Consider the following 21,895-nt stretch of genomic DNA (forward strand, 5'->3'; position numbering starts at 1 on the left):
AAACTCTTTATGGGGCTGAGATCTGAACTGTTCAGCGGCCATACAATCATTGGGAAGTTCTGACGCTTCTTCCACTCTTCTGCAAGCTTAGACTTATGGCAAGGAGCATTATCTTCTTGGTAGATAAACTCCCCACCATTTTTCTTGCTGAGAGATTCCATAAATGAAATAAGTTTCCTCTTCATTAAGTCCATATATACATACTGGTCAAGCTTGTTTTTTTATGGTTTTCAATGGGCCAACTCCTCCTGCCCATACACAGACCCAAACCATAATGGAGCCTCCACTACACTGCAGTCTTTGTATAATAAACTCTTCTCTGTATTTTTCTTGAGGATACCGCCATACTCTAGTATTGCCACCTCTGCTGAGAAGCATAAACCTTGACTCATCGCTCCAGATGACGCGATCCCATCTCTGATTGGTCTCTCTGGCATGATTAGCAAATGCCAATCGCTTCTTCTTGTGTGCTTTTGATAGCAGTAGCTTGTATAAAACTTTACAAGAAGACAATCCAAATTTACGAATAGTTTGGCAAATGGTAGACTTGGAGATGTGATGCCTTAACGTGTCAGAAATGAAGATGGTACAACCCAAGTGTTGTCACAATTCGTATTTATCTCATTAATCAAGTGACGCTCATTTCGCTCATCTATTATCTTCGAAGTTCCTTTTCACTTATTAGGAAATGCAGTTCCAGTATCTCTCCATCTATTGATTGTGAAATACACCATTCCTAGAGGTATACCATTCTTCTCAGAAATTTCAGCAGCTGTGCCATTTACTGTAGCACTACTGACTATAATTTTTCTTTGACAATCTGAGAGCTGCTTTCGTTTGGGAAGAGTTTTCTTTTTGTTTTGGTGAGACATGGGGAGATTTGAATAAGAAAAGCTTTGAAAAAATAAATGAAAAGAAGTTTAATGGTAATGCCTTGATTTGGCGGAATATTAAATATTGCATTTAGTACTGATATGGGTCTGTATTAGAACGGTGTCTATTATCAAGACATTGATTTTGAGCTGTTTATTAAGAAGATTCTACTACAATATATATATATATATACGAGGTAGACCAGTTGTCCCCATTGGGACAGTTTAAGAAGCAATAACCATACTATAAAAAGAAAGAAAACCCCGTTCGTCTAAGTTTATTTCAATATTTTGTTCTTGTAAAGATTTTGTATTAAAAGAAAAATGGAAGATAATCCATGCAAAAATTGAAAACTTTGATTAAAGCAAAGTGGCAATAATAGCACTCTTGTGATTTAGTTTCTTTTTTTTTATAATTTGTATATACTCATCTTCTAATATTTATGATAACACTTCTTCCTAAAGTCTCATATGTGCTTTTTATACTGTTATCAATTTTAGGTATTTACTACCCATTTATACTACCTGTTTATTCTGCCCATTTATACTACTCATTTATGTTACCTGTTTATTTTACTCATTTTTTCTACTCATTTATACTACCTATCCACACTACCCGTTTGTCTAAATTTATGAAAGCCTTTCAAATTTCTATAGTTGTCTTGACAGCCCAAGGGTCTCTTGTGTAAATTAAATTGCTATAGTGTGTGGCATTTGATCCCTAACTTTATCTACTTCTCTACTGTTTATATCAATTAAACATATAATTACGTTTCGTCTATAGTATGTGCGAGATTCAGATATTCTCTAAAATTAAAAATTTACTTGTCTCTATTGTTCATCTTAATTGGACCTACAATTACCATCGTCTATAGCATGTGCGAGATTCAAAGCTTCCCTTCACAGTTAATTGTTTACTTGTCTCTATTGTTCATCTCAATTGGGCACATAATTACCATCGTGGATTACATGTGCAAAAGTAATTAATGGACTTTTTTTAAAATACTAAGGAATCCTATATAAGTCACGTGCAGAGTATCTCCCATTCTTTTTCTGTTTTAAAGCGCGATCGTAAGTTATGTGATATACAGGGCCGGTTGATTTTAATAATATGTACGAGGCGGCTACACTAATTGTAAATACTTTTCTGCAAGTCACAAATATTAAAAAAGATTAACTTATTTTATATATGATATATTTACTCTATACTTTATCTACTATCTCTTATATAAACTTAACTAAAGTAAAAAATGATTGCTGAATTGGTTTGTCTAATAAAAAGTATATCTTTCTTAATCAATTTCTCGAAAAATAACACATTAACTTTTTTTTTACAATATTTCTTCATTTTTTGGAAATTGCTCTCTTGATTGGCTGAATATGCTGTGACTTGCAGAAAAGTATTTACGATTAGCATTATCCATGTGCGAGGTAGACCGGCGTCCCCAGTGGGACTGCATTAAGAAGAAATAACCATACTATGAAAAGAAAGAAAAAATCGTTCATCTGAGTTTATTTGGATTTTGTTATTATAAAGATTTATTGTAGTAATAAAAATAAAATAATAGTAAGGAATATATCTTGAAGCCATATTTTTTTTTGGGGGTTTGTATTTTGATATTTTCAAAAAGGAAAGAAATTGTTATACTTTGTTATATATACTATTGTTATTGACAATTTTAAAAAAAAATATTAAAATATTTGAAAAAAAAAGTAAAAAAAAAACATAAACATAAAGATAATTATAAGCAGAAATAACGTGAATACAAAAACGTAAATCTTAGGGGACAGGGGGTTTTTGGATGATGGGGACAGGGTGTTACACAAGCTTATAGTGAGTAGTCCGGCAGATAATTAGAGGCGTGGCTACTTTTAACTTGTCCGGCAGACATCCATCATTTCTGTGTGTAACACCCTGTCCCCCAAAAAACAGTCACCCCCCTGTCCCCATCCAGTATAATCACTTGTCTTTATTCACTAAGAAAAATCATGCAAAAGTGGAAGAACATTTGTCCGTAACTTTTCATTTTCATTTTTATTTATTTTTAAAAAATTCATAACTCGTTCAAAAAAATAGATAAAAATATGAGAGTAAGATGGTTGGTTTCGTTGATTTTTTCTGCATAAAGTGAGTATTTGTTTGTTTTGTAATATTTTTTGAATCACGTTTAATGAGTGAATTACAAAAGTTCTGTACATTTCATTTGTGAAAGATTGAACAAAAAAACAACAATTTGAAAATATTAGTAAAAATCACTTGCAAATGCTTTATATCAATAGAAAATAGTAAAAAAACGTTTCAGTAAAAGTTTTAGACCATATTATTATGTAGAAAAGATATTTATTAGCAAAAACAATCTATCTCGAATGGTTAAAAACGTGAAAAAAAGTGTATATTTTGCTTGTTTATTCAACCAAAGCATAATAAATTAACTTCAAATTTTGGATATAAAGATGTACGTATTTTTTCAGCAATACGGCAAAATATCCAAGCTTTAGCGTTTGAATTAAGACAGAAATCTATCAAAAGCTATGCGTCGTTTCTGTTTTACATCTTTTATGGTAAAATTCACGTCTGTGATTGGATGAAGATCTTAATCAGATTGCTTATAAATGCACAGACTTTGTACTCCAAAAAATAAAAGCCAATTATATAGTCTTCCAATTAGTTGGATGCCAATAATATTCGTATTTGGGTTTTACATGTAACATTAAAATTAAAGACAGACTGAGTGCCATTGTGTTTGTTAAAAAATTAAAGAAAAAATAGGAGTAAAGTATATTAAAAGATAGAAAGATAGATAAGTTATATATGTGTGAGGTCAATAATATTGGAAGAATTTACGAGAGAATTTGTAGGAGAGTTAGTGATAGTAGTGGAGGGTAAAATATAAGACTTGTTCTTTGGGAACTGACCCCAATGATTCCAACTTGTGGAAAAGCAGTCAATGATACTCCCTCTACGGATAGCATCAAAATACAGCGCATTTACCTCAGGCCAGGACCGATGTACATGAGGCTTCACTTTAATTGTTGTCCAGTGGCACCCATGTACATGGTGCAAGACCATCGGCAATGGCTTTCTTTTGAGAAGCTTCTGATCATGGAGGGAAAGGAAAGTTATGGGCAAGACGCTCCTATCATCCGAGTATACACAAACAGGCTCATTATAAGTGTCAGCTATTATTTGAGCACAGTCTGATGCAGAGAACCACATGGAAGAAGGACAGTAAGGGATGTTTTTGGCAATGACTGGGTCAATTTCAGAGCCAAATGCAATAACCTTTGTTACCGCAGCAATATCCATTCCAAAGTTTTGCTTATAGAGCTCACAGTGAGTAGTCATTGTGACTAACATTTTCTTCTTCACCAAAGGGAACTGATTCTCTCCACTCTCTTTCAGATGTGCAAATACATAGAAACCGCACCAATCATCGGACTTGGGGTTAAATGCCAACAAAATGGCGGCTTGATCGATTTGATCTGGCAGAGCAAAGTCGTGCACATTTTTCTTCATTTTTTTTTGGACTGGGAATATCATACCAGTAGTCATCTGGGAGGTGGTTAGGTCTTTTAATTCCAGAGGAATACTTTTCAGCTAAGAAGAAACAAAAAACAATGTAAGATTTAGCATTTACTTTCAGTAAAATATTATATCAGTTACCTTCTTTGAGAGGCTTTTGCTTTTCAGTGAATTGGGTTTCTTTTTTGATATTTTTAATGGCTGGAAATAGTAAGCATTAGATATTATTTGTAACTTTGTAAAAATCAATAATACATACTTTTTTTAAGAGGTTTCTCCTCTAAAGGTTCCTTCATTACATCTATAATTCCTTCTTTTAAGGTTTTTCTAATTTCACTCTAGATAAACAAGACAGAATATGTATTAGATTGTGCTATTGTGTGTATGTTATCTTATTACCTTATTTTTTTTGGATAAGGAGATGCCTGTGCTTGTGATGAACAAAATCCTTTGGGAGAGCAGTTTTTCTTTTGACGTGCTTAGGTCTTCCAGAAGCTTTGATCTCACTTGACAAAGGAAAGGCAACCTCTCAGTAATCCTTTAAATTACCGGCATTATTTATAAGATCGTTTACCTTTGCCATCAGGTTACAGATTTGTTGTTCTCCTTCACATCGTCTAAACAACTGCTCAAGTTGTGCAATTGATTTCATCCACGGAACTTGTTTCTCAATTGCCACAGTACTTATACTTTCCAATTTTTCTACTTCCTTATTATGGAATGGGAGGGCAGAAGAGAGAACCCATCTTTCAGGAATGTCTGCAAGTGTGAGGGCCCGATTTCGTGGCAGAGTATGGCGGCAAGGGAGACCAAACATAGTCTTTACTCTGCAGTAACAAGCTTCACCAATAATAACCTCTTCAAGAAGTTCAGCGCGAATCGTGAACAATGCCATTCTGGAAACCGAGTGGACCAATCCACGAAGGCGCTCATCAGCAAGGATTCTTGCATCGGTCACCAACTCCTCATCCAGTCTACGATCTTGGTAGTCACCCTCAAATTGCAAGAGATATGAGCATATTTGCTCAAACGAGGAGTCCAAAGACTGGAGAGCCGAGATACTCCTTTTCAGGGCATGATGGCCACTCTCAACACGCTGTGTTGTCACACAGTCAAAGTGCTTTAGCTTATTGGTGAGGTAGCCAGCCCACTTCTCTTTGCAGCTCATCCACTCCTTCTTAAGGTACTCCTCAAAACTTTTCACTGCACCGTTTTTACCATCTTCAGACAGTCATTCAGTCTTGAGATCTTCACAAGAAGCCAACAATCTGAAAAGTTCTCTTTTCTGCATAAACTTGCCAGCATCGTCTCCAAATATCATGCTGTTTATCAAGTTGGTGCACGTATTCCTGTCTTCGCCTGCCTTCATAGTCTTCTTTGTCATCTTGGCAATGTTATTTATCATGTGCCAACCACAGAGAAGCTTTTTGTTCACGGGGAACTCGGAATCAAGGGCATTCATCAATGCCTTGCACTTGTCTGTAACAAAGATAGGGCTGTCCTCGATTCCCTCCAACACGATTGATTTCAGCGATCTTGCGAACCAGGCATAGCTTGTCTCTGTCTCATCAGAAACCTACGCAAATGCAACAGGAAAGCTCTTCAATCTTTCTCCACCAAGGTTGCTGACACCCTCTACACAGACTAAAGGCATCTTCGCGCAGTTTGTCTTGTAAGTGGCATCCACAATAAGAACCTCAGGAAAACGACGGGCTTTTTTTATCATCGTCTCATTTGTAAAGAAAATGTGCGTGAGGCTTTTTCTCTCATTGAATTGATAAAGGATGGAAAATCCCTTTGCTTCCATAGTTCTTATGAGCCCAGTAGCGCCATGAATTGATGATTCACCACCACGAGAAGAGCTATACTTCAGGTTGTTGATATCGCTAATTCTCAGCTTTCTCATTCCCGTGACCTTATCTCTTGTAGCTTTCTGAATATCGCGAGACTTGGCATGGTTTTCTAGCATTGTCTTTGCGATAATTGCATCTTCCGAAGTCAGGAGAGACATTCTTCCCTGGTGAGAAGACGCCAAGTTGTTTGGGGTGATGGGGTGGTTATGACAATGTTCATTGTCACCGCGGGCAGGCAAGGGAAGGTATCTCTGACTCTTATTTTTAAAAGAAAATCTCAATAGGAAGGGGCATCCAGTGAGGGAAGAGTTAGGGGCCTTCTTTCTTTTATCCTCGCTGATGTTACGCTTATCACGATAGGCACCAGCCTTTGAACAAGCAAGGTGAAGTGTTGGAAACTTTCCATCCTTAATTTTGACGGTAAAGTTGTTAGAAAGGGCGTACTCGTTTACGGCCTCCAAAACGCTTTGTTTGTCGGGATAACCATTCTCTGGGAATGAGAGGGTTGTTTTAACAGAATACATCTTGTCAATGGGGATAGCGAAGTTGGTGTTCATATTTAATAAAAGAGCACTGTAGTTATATAAGTATTTTTATTGATTCATGTACGCAATGTACGCAATGTATGCAATGTACACAACGTAAAAAAGACATCATATCTCGTTATTTGGAAATATTATTTTTTATTCTTACAACTAAATGTTAATGACTTTAAAAAAGGGGGTGTTTTTATTTTTCCCGGGAAATTGGAATGATCTAAAGATGGGGACAGGGGTGTGCTTATAACGATGGAGCAAGGTGTGCTTATAAATGATGGGGACAAGGGTGTGCTTATAATTTTTTTTTTTTTGTAAGGAGGCTGGGCCTCAGAAATTTTATTGAGCTTAACAATTCTAAGAGGAAGAGGAAGTCACAATCCTGTTTTTGGGTTTCATATTTTCTATGTGTTTTTGGGTTTTTAAATTATATGTAAAATGAGTGAGTAGCTAGTCTGAAAGAGGCAGGGATAGTTCCGCATGAAAACGGGTGACAAGAGAAGCAGCAGTGACAAGGACTGATGTACTCAGGAAAGGAGCATCGTCAAACACAAAGGACCAGTGATGGCGCCAGATTGCGAGGAGGATACAGCTGACAAGAGAAACGGCGGGAATGTCTGGAGTGAGGGATGGCGGGAGACGGAAGGAAAAAAGAGCAGAATGAATGTCTTGCGTGGAGGGCACGTTGCCAAAATGGGTTGACCAAAAAATAGTCCAGGCGGAGAACTTTGGGGGACAAGTGAACAGAAAGTGAGATGTAGATTCCTTGATGTCACCGCATATGGGGCAGGACCCGTCAGGAAAGATGGTAGGGACAGTTTGGTGTAGAACGGAGCGACACGACAGCTTGTTGTGAAGAGCGCGGAACCATAAAGAACGGACAGAATGGTGGATGGGAGCGGACCAGAACGTGCGCCATTGGTGGGTGTGGAGAGGAGGGACAGGGTTGTCTGGGGACGGGGTGCAAAGGGTGCGGAACGTTTTGGGTGAGAATGGTTTGCGAGGTATTATGGGAAACATACTGGTGAAGAAGGGGCTGGGGTCCACATGCGACACAATGGGAGAGGAAGGTGGAGGAAGGAGACCATCAAGCAAGGAATGTGGGAGAAGAGAGCGGAAGAAGAAAGGTTGTAAAAGAACGGAATGGTTGTCGACTTGACGGAAGAACTTGGTGATGATGCGAGGGGTGTGCTTATAAAGGATGGGGACGGGGGGTTCCTCAAGACAGGTTATATCCAGGCCTCAGACCAGCAGTCACCTTAAATTGTGCGGTGCAGTTACCCCCCGTCCCCATAGCCAAAAACCCCCCGTCCCCTAAGATCGCTGAAAGATGATTAGATTCCATATAACTCACGTGCAGAGTACCTCTCTTTCTTTTTAATGGTTTGATGTAAGTCATGTGATTTATAACTTCCTTTCTTTTTAACTGTTTTAAAAGTGCGATCGTAAGTCATGTGATATACAGGGCCGGTTGATTTTAATAATATGTATGATGATGAAAATGATGATGATGATGATGATGATGATGATGATGATGATGATATATATATATATAAATTCAAAGCTAAAAAATAACGGTAACATATACAATCATCCAAAGTTTCAATTTACGAAATAAGAAGTGGCACGTCAGTTACAGCCACGAGTACCCTTATTTGTATGTAGGTATGTATGTATACATATCTTGAAGTCACAATTTTATTTTATTAATGCTGTAATAAAAGGGAGTGGATAAAAGCTATGGCTTATGCATAGTAACATATAAACAAATAGGGATATAAAATAACAATATCCCTGAGTTGGGCATATTTTCTCCTCCATTCTTTTTTTTTTATAAATATATTGTGTGTGTCTGAGATTTAAAATCAGGCGCAGATCAACTAGATGGGGCTGTGTAGGTTCCATTCATTGTTACATCGTCGTCATGCAGAGATCCGCTCCGAAGATCAAAGGCTGAGCTGGCATCGGCAAAAGCATTATGGATGGAGCGCAAGGGCAAATGTGGCTGGAGTTTTTCCCTATCACAATACTGTCCCTGACGCTGAGTGTGAGACCGTAAACATACCCGGGAACTACCAGCATGCGAGCCATAACCATAGCCATTTTGAGAGGACATCTTGATTACCTTTCCGGAGTGAACAGTGCATAGTGTTGTTTTTGTCAGTCGGCATTCTTCGGAAATATTGAATGAATGGTGAGATCCGTTGTCGTACTTATAAACATGTCTGCAGATTGTGTTACAGCTAGGAGGAGCACATTGGGGACCCTGAGGTAAGGATGTAGCTTCATTATGGAAACCGGCAGATTGATTTATCAAGTAGTTGTTGTGGAGCATGTGGGCAATTGTGCTTATTTGACTTAAGCTACACCTGTCTTCGGCCGATAATTTTGTTTGGGCAAGTCGCACTTGATGGGCCACGTCAGTAGGCAGAGATCGAATGTACAGTGTATATGTCATGAGGTTGTCGGGAGCACCTGCTTCCCTACGAGCCTTCTGAAATCGGTCAGTATAAGCCGCAACTGATTCGTCCTTATTCATCGTCATTTTCATTAATTTCATAGTAAGAAGGACCTGCTGTCTGGCAGTATTAACACTGTACATACGCACAAGTGTGCTACGAACGATTGACCAAGGCAATATAGGATCATTGCGGAGAAATGAATTCAAGACTGGTAGCTGCACTTTTGCAATTGACATAGGGAAAAGTGTACTCCAACAAGTATCAAGCGACTGACCATTGGCAAGAACTATGGCTTCAAATTGATCCAGAAACTCATCTATTGAAAAGAATACATCGTTTTCTCCGTGTACTAGACTGGTAACATCAGGTTGGATATATGGAGTGTTGGTAGGTATAGGACAGCCGAGCTCTTCTTTTGAATGAGATTGAAGCATATAAGTATGGTTAAGTTTGGCTTGAATTGATTCAAGAATCTCCAGATCATGCTGTGCTTCAGAGATGGAAATGTGAATCGTCTTCTGATAATTGTTTTTATGGTCTTGGTCTTGGTCTTCGCTTTGGTTTAGGTTTTGGTTTTGATCAACGGTGTCGTTCAAAACTTCGACAAGATTTTCCAGACGAGCGCGAAGATTTTCAATCGTTTGTTTGATATATTGAGGGCTTGTAATTGTGGTATCTTTAGATGATCTGTTTACAGAAGTAATTTCAGGCATAGATATGTTGGAAATTAAGGGAGGAGTATTGGGCATATTTATTAAATAAACTAAAGTAAAATAAAGTAAAATAAGAAAAGATACAAAAGAATGCGTGGGTTTAGGTATACTAGAATTATAGACCACCAAAAACAAAAGGAAAAAAAAACAAAAGGATGAGTATTGAATGAGATTTGTAAATTTGCTTTTTATACGAGTATATATATATCATTTTATATAATTTTATTTGCTCTAGTTTAATATTCATTTTATTTTGACATACAGCCAATCGGCAAACACATTGTTATTTGGTAAAGATTGTCATAAAACATCTTAAAACTTAGTGTCGCCTTTCACAACAGTGCCCTAGCTAGCTCGGCTGTCAATTGAATAAGGCAGTGCTTGTGTATTCCGACCTGAGTCCAAACCACTTCTATTGTTCCTATTTAACATAGTGTGACATGGAAATTGCACAAAATGCCCTCTTATTCTCTATACGTAAAATACATCGGATACGGTAAATAGCTTCCGTTGTAATATTTCAACTTCCAAAAAACAAACGAACATAAAAACTCGCAGCTGTGAAATATTTGCAAAACAAATACCGCAAACAGCGTGCATTGGCTGATGGGGTATGTGCACTGCTTTATATAATTGTTAAGTATCACTTATAATTTAGTTACTATAATTTTATTTTGTGACAGAATTAAGCCAACAGATTACAAAACGATAAGGACCAAAATCTTCCTTCTCACTCTAATTTTTTTAACTTCTATAAATGTCATATTATCCAAGTATATAATACGCTACTGTTCATTTAATGGACCGGTCGAACGGGAGTCTGAGAGCACTGATGGGTATTGAAGCCATATGGATAACAGGTGATTTTATCTGGGGTGCAACAGTTTGTGTTCCCTTTTAATTCGGGGTGTGTCGTTCTGGACCAATTGAACACAAATTCGATGGAATATATATATTATTGCTCAAAAAGGTATGCGCAAAGTGCACGAAATTTCAAGATTGGCATATATTAAGACCAACCATACGCTTGGTATCAGCGCTTTTGGAATACAGTGTGTATATTTATATAAAAAAATGACGGAAATGCCATTTTAGAGCTATCAGTACTCTCGATGGGTAGTTTTAAGAATTTTTAGAGTAGTTATATTATTATTTTTACCACACACACACATATATATATATATGGCCAGACTATACGTATAAAAGTCTCGATAAAGTGACATTAATTAAGTATATAAATGATACCACAAGTAAACCAAAGAAAAGGAAATGGTCATATTAAGCCAAGTAAACAAATAACACACATATGTAGATAATAAAATGCTTATCAATGTAGCTTAATATCCAACTGTAAAAGGAATACTCTTCAAATATGTAACTGCAAAATATATTCTGGAAGTTCAAATGAATATATTTTATATATTTTAAAAAAAATTGGCTCGAAAAAACCTAGGACTTTCTCAACATAGATTCTAGGAACAAATGAGACCATGACAATTAAGAGAGAGAGAGAGAGAGATGCTATATTGTGTATTCTCAACAATATTATTTTCGATAGACAATATAAAATAAATCGGAAACACTATTTAATATTCTCTTTGGGCTTTTGTAATATTCTAACTGTCATAACAATTATTGATTATAAGCATATATATATCATCATCATCGCCAATTTTTCCAATATGAAAGATTTCTGAAAACTTCAAAGCGTTTAATTAACATAATCTTTCTGGTTATTATTGGGTTAGGTGTAATTTCATAAATAATAATAATAATAATAATAATAATAATAATAATAATAAAATGGCTTGGCACAACCTCAAACAACAATATATAATTTTTAATTTTACTTAAATGTACCGTCAATTAGGAAGAAATTTTCCACAAATATGGTCGGGGAAGTAGTGGTAAATGGTATATGGATGAGTAACACAGCAATTATGTAAAGGAGTGTAATAAATATATTTCAATTCAACACGATCGATAATAAATTATTAGCGATGCATATACGATCTATGACAGAACTTACAATTAAGGATAAAGAGCATACTGTATTCCAGAGTATAGTGCTACAGTGTTATAGTTTTCTCTTTCTGGGCTAGGATGACCAAGCTATTAGATCTGTCTAGATTGACCACCCTATTCATTGGATCCAGATAAACGATTTTTTTTTATGCTCAAAAGAAAGAAATAATCAAGAGTTAATCGCACAAATGTTATCCAATCAAATCCCAAGCACTTCTAGCTCGTATAAAAGTACTAAATATTATTTGACGTATTCTGATTAACCTTAAATTATCAATTTCTGGGAATGGTATATTCTAGAGGTATTAGGCTTTGTGTAGGGTTTTTATTATATATATATATATATATTCCTACTCTGGACACCAATCTAGCTTCTTTGGTGTCACTCACCGAGACAGCTGGTGAGGTTGAGTACCGATACTTGTTATCAAAGAAAACCAATTGATTCAAACAAAGTGAAAGTTTCAAAAATTAAAAGTATTCAATAAGACTAGACTATTAAGTGTTCTATAGCTAAGATAATATATTTCTTTTATATAAGTGAGCCTAATAATATAAGCTATACAAATTTGTTAGATAAATAGAAAAGAAAAGCAGTAAATATAAAATCTGCCGAACGTGTGTATGTGTGTGGACTATAACTGGTATCATTTTAGCATTTTATGCTCTGGAGAGTAGCTTTAAATTGGCATATTGTGTATGTGCGTGTCTTTTTTCTCAAAGAAAAAAAAAAGGTTAATAATTAAATTCTTGGTGGTTTAGATTTCAAATTAAACAAGAGTTTTTTACTTGGCTGCCAAAAGTTTTACAGCTCTGTAACACCATCGTGTCCAAGAACCAACCATCGTTGGGGGTAAGCTCGAATTATGGGAAAAAAAATCTTCTTATATTCTGTGATACCATGTCATCGCCCTTTTATTAAAGGCCCAGGACAGTTTGATTTGATGGAGATCTGACCGAGAAAGGGTTTGAGCTCCATTATTTTTGGCTTGTATTCGGATCGCCAACATAACGCGTGTTTCTGCCAAACAGCCAGAGAAAGCGTGAGAAATATAGTTGCACAAAATACACATCGACCTTCCAGAAAGTCGGTCATACTATATTCTATACGGGTATTACATCAAAAGAAGCACAACTAAGACTCTTCTCGGATATTTGTATGAATCTAGCACACTCCAAATAGCATTACTATTATACATAAATATAAACATAAGAGTATCAAAAGAATTGGCAAATCTACTGGACACAAATACAAAATTTTATATTTTCAAGCTTCTCTTATCCTTAGTATGTTTAGTAATAGGAAACTCACCATATATAACAATAATGTCAAGTTAGAGCATCTGTAACTATCCCTGCAAAAATAAGGCGTAGTTATATCTTCTGTAATATATCGCTTGATTGGTCAATCTTCTTTAATCGCTAGCTGGTTATAGTTAAGCTGATAAAGAAAGACAAGAGAACATTTGAATCTTCAACCAAGTTACTTCCAGCTCCAATATACTTTTATATATGTGCTACTGGAGTAATTTTAACTCTATGCGAGATAATACAGCTGGTAAGAATACAAGAAAAATAAATATATATATCTATATAAGAAGTAATATATGCCATGAGAGAATCAAGAATAAGTAATTAGGTACTGATGGCACCAGAATTGGGAACAGATTTCAGCAGGAATATGAACTCTAAAGAAGGATTCACTTTAGAAACTCGGGTGATCGATTTATAGATCCATAATACAAAACAATACCGCAGAGCAATACAAGCAGGTACAGAAACTAATTTTAAAACATACTAGGTAATTTGAAGGGCCTGGGGAGACATATGTCTTTCATCTAAACATGATTTTCTTCTCAATCCAATTGGCAAAGGAAGAACACTAGCCAATAAGAGTCGTTTGAACTTTTTTTTTGAACTTTTCAGTTTGTCCATACCAAACACTTTTAAATATTGAGCAGAATATTCGTTGATGTCACTTTTTGATTACGTCATTTTTTAATCAGTTATCAATATAAACCTTTGAAACTCTTTTATTTTTCAAAAATTATTTCAATGTATTGAAAAAGTACTGCGAAATAACATCACTATGATGATTCTTCATCCTTGTTCTGGAGTAAATAGTGTATTTCCTTGGAAGTGCAGGTTTTTGCAAAGACAGTCAATTGTATGTGGCCGATGCCTAGCATCAAAGAATTCTGAGTGATGATTATTTAAAAAAAAAAAAGAAAAAGAAAATAAAATAAAATTGGGATCCCCATCTCATAAACAATGGATTTACATACATACATGTATATATATATATATAAATGCATAAAGAGATGAAATTTGTAAGTTTTGTTTGGTTCCTCTTTCTCTAGTCATCGCTCTCGCTCTCGCTGCCACTATTGTAGTTTGTAAGACTACTGAGTATATTTTGTTTGGGCTGTACTGAAGGAGCAACGCCTTTTCCTTGATTGGATAATGATTTAAGTGAATTTAAAACATTAATCGGAATAATCCCCCCGGCCTTAAGTGTATGTGTAGGTGCAGACGCAAGTGAAGCTGGAGTTTGGTAGGCAAGAACATGGTTTTGGTCGGGTGGATTATGGTCTGTGGATTGAGAAACTTCGTCTGTTGCAGGTTGAGTACAGTAAGAAGAAGCATCTGCGGTTGCAATCGGTTGAGTATAACCATATATAGCCATAGCTGATTCGGTATCATAATAAGGGCCGCGAAAATCTCCGGCTTCTTCTGCTCTCTGTCGTTTAACACGCATTTCCATATTACTAAAACCATCCTCATCTACATCTCGCTTGGTTTGTGTAAACTCAGCCGGAAGTTCGGATTGTGATGCCTGATACTGATATACATCTTCTGTCTGCTTTCTCTCTGTTTCTTCTTCATCGCTATCCATACGATTGCCAATTGAATTTGGATCCACTGTAGCCCATCTAAACACATTCTAACTTTGTCAGTAAAAAAAAACCTCCCCCTTTCCATTTAACTTTAATTCAGACATGATTACCTGACGTTGATAATTTCGTTGTGATCCAGATTTTGGTTCATCATAGCTTCTCTTGCGAATTCTGCATTTGATCGCGTCGCATATGTAACAAATGCAACACCCCTGTTCTTCAATACACGCACTAGGTTTGTTACATGTTATTTTATTATTATCACCATCATCATTATTTGGTTGATTTTGGATAAAGTCTAGAATATAAATATAACAAGACCCAGGACATTTACCTCTTTCCAATCGACCCCACTCTTCAAAGTTTCTTGTTACCACTTCCTCAATGTCAGGTGTTACTGCAATTCGACCCACATAGAGTGTACGGTTCAATGTGTTGAAAGAACCTACACCACCCATATCTTGACGAAACTCACTAACATAATTTTAAGTATGCTCGCCTGTATTTTTTTACCAACCATTTCAATCCACTTACGCAAATTTATCACGCCCAAAACAATCAATAGTTGTCTCTTGTTCATCCTTTTCGGTGGGAATTCGATGCCACATTGCACACTTGTGTCCTTGCGCACACATTCCTTTGGCAAAGTAAAGGCAGAAGTAAGCATGAGGATTACTAGTGCCAGCTGTGTCGCCTGCATCTCGTGCAACTTTGCATCTGAACTTGGACCGTAATCTATCAGCAAGGAAAAATAAATAAATGAATGAATACAAAAAAAAGTTCTGAAACGGTCCGTATTTGATTCCTTGAAGTATATATAGATCTTCTTTTCTGTTTTTCGTTTGCTTCTTGATTTTACCCTTTCTTGCTCCAGTCTCTATCAAGCCCTTGGTAGCGATGATGCCAGATGTTATATGCTCCACCTTCTGGCTTTCTCTCCTTGAAAAACTCATCAATCGTTGCTTGATCAACCTAAATAAATAATGAGAATGCAGATTCAAAAAGGATGTATAATTACTTGCCTGTTTCCGTGCAAGAACCATTGTATAGATGATAAAAAAAAATGCAGACACAATAAGCAACCTTGGCAAAAAGGTCAGGTTTTTTTTTTTATTAAACCTTCCAACTCTTCGTCATGTCCTAATCCGCAAGTTGATTTTGTGACGTGACTCACGTGCAATTAAGCAGTATTGAAACACCGAATGTGGAGAGCACTGTAAGAAAAAAATGCCAGGTTTTCTTAAAAAAGGGACCTTGGACACATCATATAAAATTTATTTAGACGGAGATTGTTCTCTTAAAAAAGAATAGTGTCTTTCAAAATCGCGTTATTTTATATGATATAAAATGTGTTGACCAATCATCTTTCGATATTTTATGTTGTTAAACTAACGATGACATAAAACTTGAAATAAAGAACAAATTATGTTTTCAAGTAAGCATATAAAGAAGTCCATATAGCCCCAGCATTAGGTTTTTTCCCCTTTATTTGCGCAAGCATTCTACGCATACAAATATTAATTAATATCTATTAGCTTTAATGTCTAAAAAATTAAACAGCTATTACAGTTTGAGGGTAAAAAGTAACAAACTTTGGTTCGCACTAATTACATGATTTTAAGTTCGTGAGTTTAGTAAATTAACATGGCCAATAAATGCAATATCACACATTTTCATTGTATATGGAAGCCTTGGATGTGAAACATGAGACCGTATAAAATTACATATATGGTTAAATGTTTCAAAAAAAATTATATGATGTGTCCAAGGTCCCTAAAACCTGGCAAACCTGGCAACTTGTTTAATCTCCTACCAGCTTTACCATGTTTAGGTTGTTTGCAGCTTAATTAGGCATATGAATACTGATATTGAAATAAAAGTTTATCACAGAAGACTCTTAAAGCTATATTAAGAAGTCAAGAACTCATAATCTTTATTATTGGTCCGGTAAAACCATTGATAATTGAATATCACGCCGCCCTTTTTTTTTTAGAAAATAAAGCACCTTTATAAGGCATGCTGTGACGTATAAACATTCATAAATGAAATCAATGCAATCAATCCAATCCAAGTAGTAAAAAACGACTTTGCAGAATTTATTATGTTTTTATACTGATATTCAGTTATTGTACTGAGGCTTAGATTTTTCTCTTTTCAAAAGTAAACAACAAGTGCTTTTTAACTACACTAACATTTTTTCCTTTTCTTTAATCAAGATCATAAAATCAATGGTACATTTAGTAATTCTTATACTAAATAATATTGTTATAGAATAATGCTGCTATGTATATATGAATATTGGGGTAAATATATCAATGTTAATAGATTTTAATGGTAAATTACTAATCAAACTTCATTTTGATCATAATTAGGCTCGAATCTTCTAAACTATTAAAGGTATAAATGCCCAAAATGAAAGTATGAGTAAAGTGTAGAAACCATCAAATATAAAGGCTTGTATTATTTTATGCTCATTCAATACCAATTGTATGCTATTTGAAATAAATTCTTTCAGAATGCAAATACTAATTTTTTTCTTTCTTTCTTCTTTTTATTTATGTATAGGTTAAACGCCTTTCAGTTATTGTTATAGTTTTTCGGCTTGCTTTATACAAAGTGTCTTTTAATTAGTTAGAAATACTGGGTTTTCGGACCCAAATGAGCTTTTTTTTGCAAACTTTCGGTTTTCAGTGAAAATTGAATGGGCTCAGTTCAAGTATCGAAATGGTGATATTTGGATACTTAGACATGAAAATAAAACTTATGAACTCCTTATTAGAGAGCTTGCTATCTGGATTTAAATACTGTATACCAAAAGTAGCAAAATTCTTATATCTGTGTTTAAATTATTCATCGACTTAGAATAGGGAGACGATGGTTGTGATGAAAGAGAAAAAACAACCATAATGACCTTGTTAACATACATTTTTACGAATAGTTGGCCAATACAATATCTATATTAATATTTTCTTTATATATTATGTTTTGTTTCCAAGGTTTTACTGCTATTTAAGAAGATTTAAGTTATATTTACTTGTATTTGAGCTTATTTTATTAAAATAAACATATTCAAAGAACAACCTAATATGCTTACCACTTCAATAATGCGCTTAAGAAAACATATACATAAGATTCGTCATAAGTAAGAGTTTGCAGAGGTATGGAGAACATTTTAAATTATATAGCCAAATAACAGACACAGTTTAACACACGAGTTTACCCTTTTGATAATTGTATCCCAATACTTTAGGACAGATACTCTGGACAAACAGTTGTGTAGAGGTCCGAGTACTCTTGTATTAGAGCAAGCTTATTTTTGGTAGTTTACTTTTTATATTCTTTCTTTGGCTTTAATGTTATACCATGCAACCTTCTCGCAGTTGACTACGTGTCTTTTTCATATGGAGAAGTGTAAATTTTGAAGATTAACTTCCTTTTACTAATTATGAGAGTGTTTTTGAGAGTGATGAAGATCATACTAGCTTGTATATAAGAGTGAAATAGGTGAAATGGAAGAAATTTAGCAAGAATGCGAAAGACAAATGTCCTTATTTACACTACACTCTTTGATGTGTTATGCTAATAATTGATATCATGTCAAGTATAATGAGTTTTACAAAGAACTAATTTATATTTCTGATTGACATTGTAGTACATGTTAGCCAAGGGCCTCCTTCTATATTTTATGCTATGGAATTTGAAAAATATGAGGTGAATATGTCTTCAAGAATCCAGAGGATAAGGTTCAGCTTTAAAGGCTTAGATAGCCGTTAAATCTTCAGCGGATAGCTTTAAAGGGAAGTGAAATATCGGAGTTACAATGTTTTCACAAATTTGGGAATTCACTTAGCCTACGCCTACGCTGATGGTTTAACGGCTTAGATGGCAAACTGGCTATTATCATCTTTTTTTTTCTTTTTAAAAAAAAAGTGACTGCCAATGTTTTGTGGGAAATAAAGGCACTCCAGTTTGGGCATTACGGATTAGATTTCTCAAAGATGGAATTTCATTTTTAAATACAAAACCCTGTTTTTACGCTCAAGACTCTTCCAAATTAGTCTCTCAAGAAATCACTCTGGGAGCACATTCTATATGCTGTCGAACACCATAGTTCAAAACAACCGCACAAGTCTATATGGCAACCCAAAGTGTGGGATCCCTATATAGATTTTAGATAACTCTAAAATAATAATAATTAAGACATAATAAATAAAGTATATCAACAGTCCAGCAAACTTTGGGTGATTTCTTTTTAGTGTATAATTCTCAACCACATGAGACGAAATAAAGCAACGCTGATAGTAGTAGTAGTAGTAGTAGTAGTAGTAGCAACAACAATAACAATAACAACAACTTGCTTTAATTGTTTGTCGCACTACCTCAACTCATACGTATTAAAGATTTGCACACCAAAAAACAAAAGCAAAACTCACTGTATTAAAGTAGTAATTGTGTTTAATCTATTTATAGAATGCAGAACGTATAAAGTCTAAATAACCTTGGTTATGTTTGTGGGGAGGTAAATGGGTTTATACAGGCTATAAAGGTCTACATTATTAAAGCACAAGTGTTGCTTTGTTTTCTTGACTGCTTCTTTTGGGTACCTGTTATTTCTTAATGTCTTATATGTTAAAGCTTGTTTCTTAAATAGACACAAGAATAATAATAATAATAATAATAATAATATATATATATATTTAAAAAAAAAACAATGGTATATATAATATTATCCTGATCTATTCGATTGTATTCCTTATTACTCTCTTATTTTACACCCTCCTATATGACTGTATTTGCCTATATTGCAACATTCTTTACTTTTTGTGCGCTTTTGCTAGAGGTCTTTACACTACTTGGAAATACTCACAACCAGCCATTTCTAAAAAGCCTTTACTTCGCTCGGTTAACCTTGCCAGATCAATTTATACAATTCGGCCTTTGGTAAGTTGGATCAAAGGATCCTATAGGTTATGTATACTGAGTAATATTGATCCTCTTAAAGGAATTATTGTATCGGAAATGGCAATGAGGTGACACACTGCAGTTCTCCTGTTGCTGCCTTTGATTGGAGTAAGTTTGATATCTATTGAATGCATATAACTAATTACAATTAAATTAAATATGTATAAAGCCAAAGCAGATGAATTATCAAATATAGCCGACGCCTTGCATGGAATGAGCAATCTGTTTCTAGTAATCTTCATCCTTTACTGGGTAACATTTGGTCTCACTCTGTTTGCAATAACCATAACCATCCTATCACACTTCCGTCGTGGACCTGATTTTTTGGCCTCGTTTTCTACATTTCTTTCCTTTCTACTGATGTTAGTCATATTTATTATGACATTGGTAGTCTCATTACGCGGTATCAACGAAGCCAAAGGGATGGATAAAAATGCCTCAGGTAATCTGGGACCATCCACATGGATGACACTTGGGGCATTTGCTGGACTCATGCTTGCATCTCTTATGTACTGCGTTACTTGCATATTTGGACCGGGCAAACATGTGCGTGAAATAGAGGAAGCTTAATGATACTTGCGCACTCTGATAGACACTATTAATTCACTTGTACAACTACCTATAATCCTATACACACGTATATATATATTCTTATTCACCTAATAAACATCATACTCTTTAAAGTTAATGATAATGATCCCTAGCTTTGAATTCTAGCCTTTAATGACAATCAACAAAATCTCGGCTGAAAACAATTCCTTGCTATATTCAAATTGACATTCTCTTTGTTATATAAACAAATTAAAAATTAAGTAAATAACCAAAAAAAAACCAAACATAATAATAATCTTTCTTTAAAGTTGTACTCTTTAAATTTTAGCAATATACAATTGATATCCTTCATCTTCTTCAAAACAAGTATTAGATAAAGTCATTAAAGCTTTATGTTTGAATTTATTACAATATATAATCGTATGATTATAATTATTAAGCAAAGATATTATGATATGATATATCCTATATATTAGATGGCTTTTCCCTTGACAAAAGTACTAATGATCTTTCCAAAGTTTTCACCCTGGTTTCGAGCAATCTCTAGTTCCTTGGATGAAACCTGGCGTGATCCATCTCCATTTACTATCGTGCCAGCACCATAAGGAGAGCCACCAATGATTTCTGAATTGTCAAACAAATGAGGATTGGCATAACCAAAAGGAACATAGATCATCCCATGGTGAGCAAAATATGGCACGGTTGTTAAAGCAGTGGTTTCCTGGCCACCATGCTGGCCTCCAGTTGAGAAAAAGGTAGCGGCAAATTTACCAGACAGAGCACCTGTAGCCCATAACTTTCCAGTAGCATCCAAGAGACTAAAAGAATTCATTTATTAGTTATGAAATAGTGGGTCAGTTGGGTACTTACGCCTTCATCTGTGCAGGCATACTTCCGAATCTATAATAGTTGTGTAAGAGCAGTCGGTTAGTATTAGGTGTCTATATACTAAGTAAGATAATAAACATTCAAGTTTATTTACCTGGTAGGAATACCAAAGATTATACCATCAGGCTCAGTGAGCTGTTGGACAGTAATGATAGGAAGATCTAGCTTAGGAGGAGCGTGCATCTTTTTAAGAATTTCTTCGGATAATGTTTCCTCAACTTTAAAAGAGAAAACCAATTATTATCATTGCTATAATTTTATTAGTAAGAGGTTATAATCTGTACTACTTACTTTGAAAGATCTTCGATTCTACACCAGCAGCCTCAAGACCCTTTTGGACATCAATTGCTAACTTGTATATATGATGGTACAGAGAGTAAATGACAATATAGACAGTTCCGGTCATGTTTATAGAATGGTCTACGGTAAAAGAAGAAAAGAAGAATAATGGAGCAATGAATCTACAAGCATATATATATATATATATATATATATATATGTATGTATGTATGTCTAATTGTGTGTGTATTTGATAGGAATGTTTCTTTTTCTTTTTCTTTATTGGTGTGTATACAAATGTTTTTAGCTTCCCGCCAGATTTAAGTTCGGGTT

General features: G+C 35.0%; 6 protein-coding genes across 6 annotated transcripts; 1 reads left to right on the plus strand and 5 right to left on the minus strand.

Moving 5' to 3' along the window:
- Positions 1 to 3,678: 3,678 nt before the first annotated feature.
- On the minus strand, positions 3,679 to 5,047 carry PHYBLDRAFT_170288 (hypothetical protein; the record flags this gene model as incomplete). The annotated part of the gene is made up of 4 exons (XM_018436310.1): positions 3,679 to 4,442; positions 4,537 to 4,596; positions 4,655 to 4,733; positions 4,970 to 5,047. The coding sequence occupies 4 exons, from the start codon at positions 5,045 to 5,047 to the stop codon at positions 3,679 to 3,681; spliced, it is 981 nt and encodes a 326-aa protein (XP_018289672.1).
- Positions 5,048 to 7,098: 2,051 nt separating this feature from the next.
- On the minus strand, positions 7,099 to 7,944 carry PHYBLDRAFT_159303 (hypothetical protein). Its single transcript, XM_018433964.1, has one exon. The coding sequence runs from the start codon at positions 7,802 to 7,804 to the stop codon at positions 7,235 to 7,237; it is 570 nt and encodes a 189-aa protein (XP_018289673.1). The 5' UTR covers positions 7,805 to 7,944; the 3' UTR covers positions 7,099 to 7,234.
- Positions 7,945 to 8,660: 716 nt separating this feature from the next.
- PHYBLDRAFT_70030 (hypothetical protein) lies at positions 8,661 to 9,995 on the minus strand (the record flags this gene model as incomplete). Its single annotated transcript, XM_018442201.1, has 2 exons — positions 8,661 to 8,802; positions 9,154 to 9,995. 2 exons carry the CDS (start codon positions 9,993 to 9,995, stop codon positions 8,661 to 8,663), a joined length of 984 nt encoding a protein of 327 aa, XP_018289674.1.
- Positions 9,996 to 14,002: 4,007 nt separating this feature from the next.
- On the minus strand, positions 14,003 to 16,018 carry PHYBLDRAFT_182063 (hypothetical protein; the record flags this gene model as incomplete). The annotated part of the gene is made up of 6 exons (XM_018438557.1): positions 14,003 to 14,917; positions 14,992 to 15,112; positions 15,216 to 15,355; positions 15,416 to 15,616; positions 15,741 to 15,853; positions 16,001 to 16,018. 6 exons carry the CDS (start codon positions 16,016 to 16,018, stop codon positions 14,341 to 14,343), a joined length of 1,170 nt encoding a protein of 389 aa, XP_018289675.1. The 3' UTR covers positions 14,003 to 14,340.
- Positions 16,019 to 19,664: 3,646 nt separating this feature from the next.
- Positions 19,665 to 20,413, plus strand: PHYBLDRAFT_170292 (hypothetical protein; the record flags this gene model as incomplete). The annotated part of the gene is made up of 3 exons (XM_018436311.1): positions 19,665 to 19,822; positions 19,884 to 19,951; positions 20,013 to 20,413. 3 exons carry the CDS (start codon positions 19,665 to 19,667, stop codon positions 20,411 to 20,413), a joined length of 627 nt encoding a protein of 208 aa, XP_018289676.1.
- A 454-nt stretch (positions 20,414 to 20,867) lies between these two features.
- Positions 20,868 to 21,689, minus strand: PHYBLDRAFT_70026 (benzoquinone reductase; the record flags this gene model as incomplete). Its single annotated transcript, XM_018442200.1, has 4 exons — positions 20,868 to 21,213; positions 21,266 to 21,295; positions 21,378 to 21,501; positions 21,575 to 21,689. The coding sequence occupies 4 exons, from the start codon at positions 21,687 to 21,689 to the stop codon at positions 20,868 to 20,870; spliced, it is 615 nt and encodes a 204-aa protein (XP_018289677.1).
- Between the last annotated feature and the right edge of the window lie 206 nt (positions 21,690 to 21,895).

The sequence above is a fragment of the Phycomyces blakesleeanus genome (genome assembly GCF_001638985.1).
Source record: "Phycomyces blakesleeanus NRRL 1555(-) unplaced genomic scaffold PHYBLscaffold_15, whole genome shotgun sequence".
Taxonomy (NCBI): Eukaryota; Fungi; Mucoromycota; class Mucoromycetes; order Mucorales; family Phycomycetaceae; genus Phycomyces; species Phycomyces blakesleeanus.

Coding starts and splice junctions, on each gene's coding strand:
- PHYBLDRAFT_159303 (XM_018433964.1), bottom strand. CDS start 7,804: ATGTTTCCCATAATACCTCGCAAACCATTCTCACCCAAAACGTTCCGC.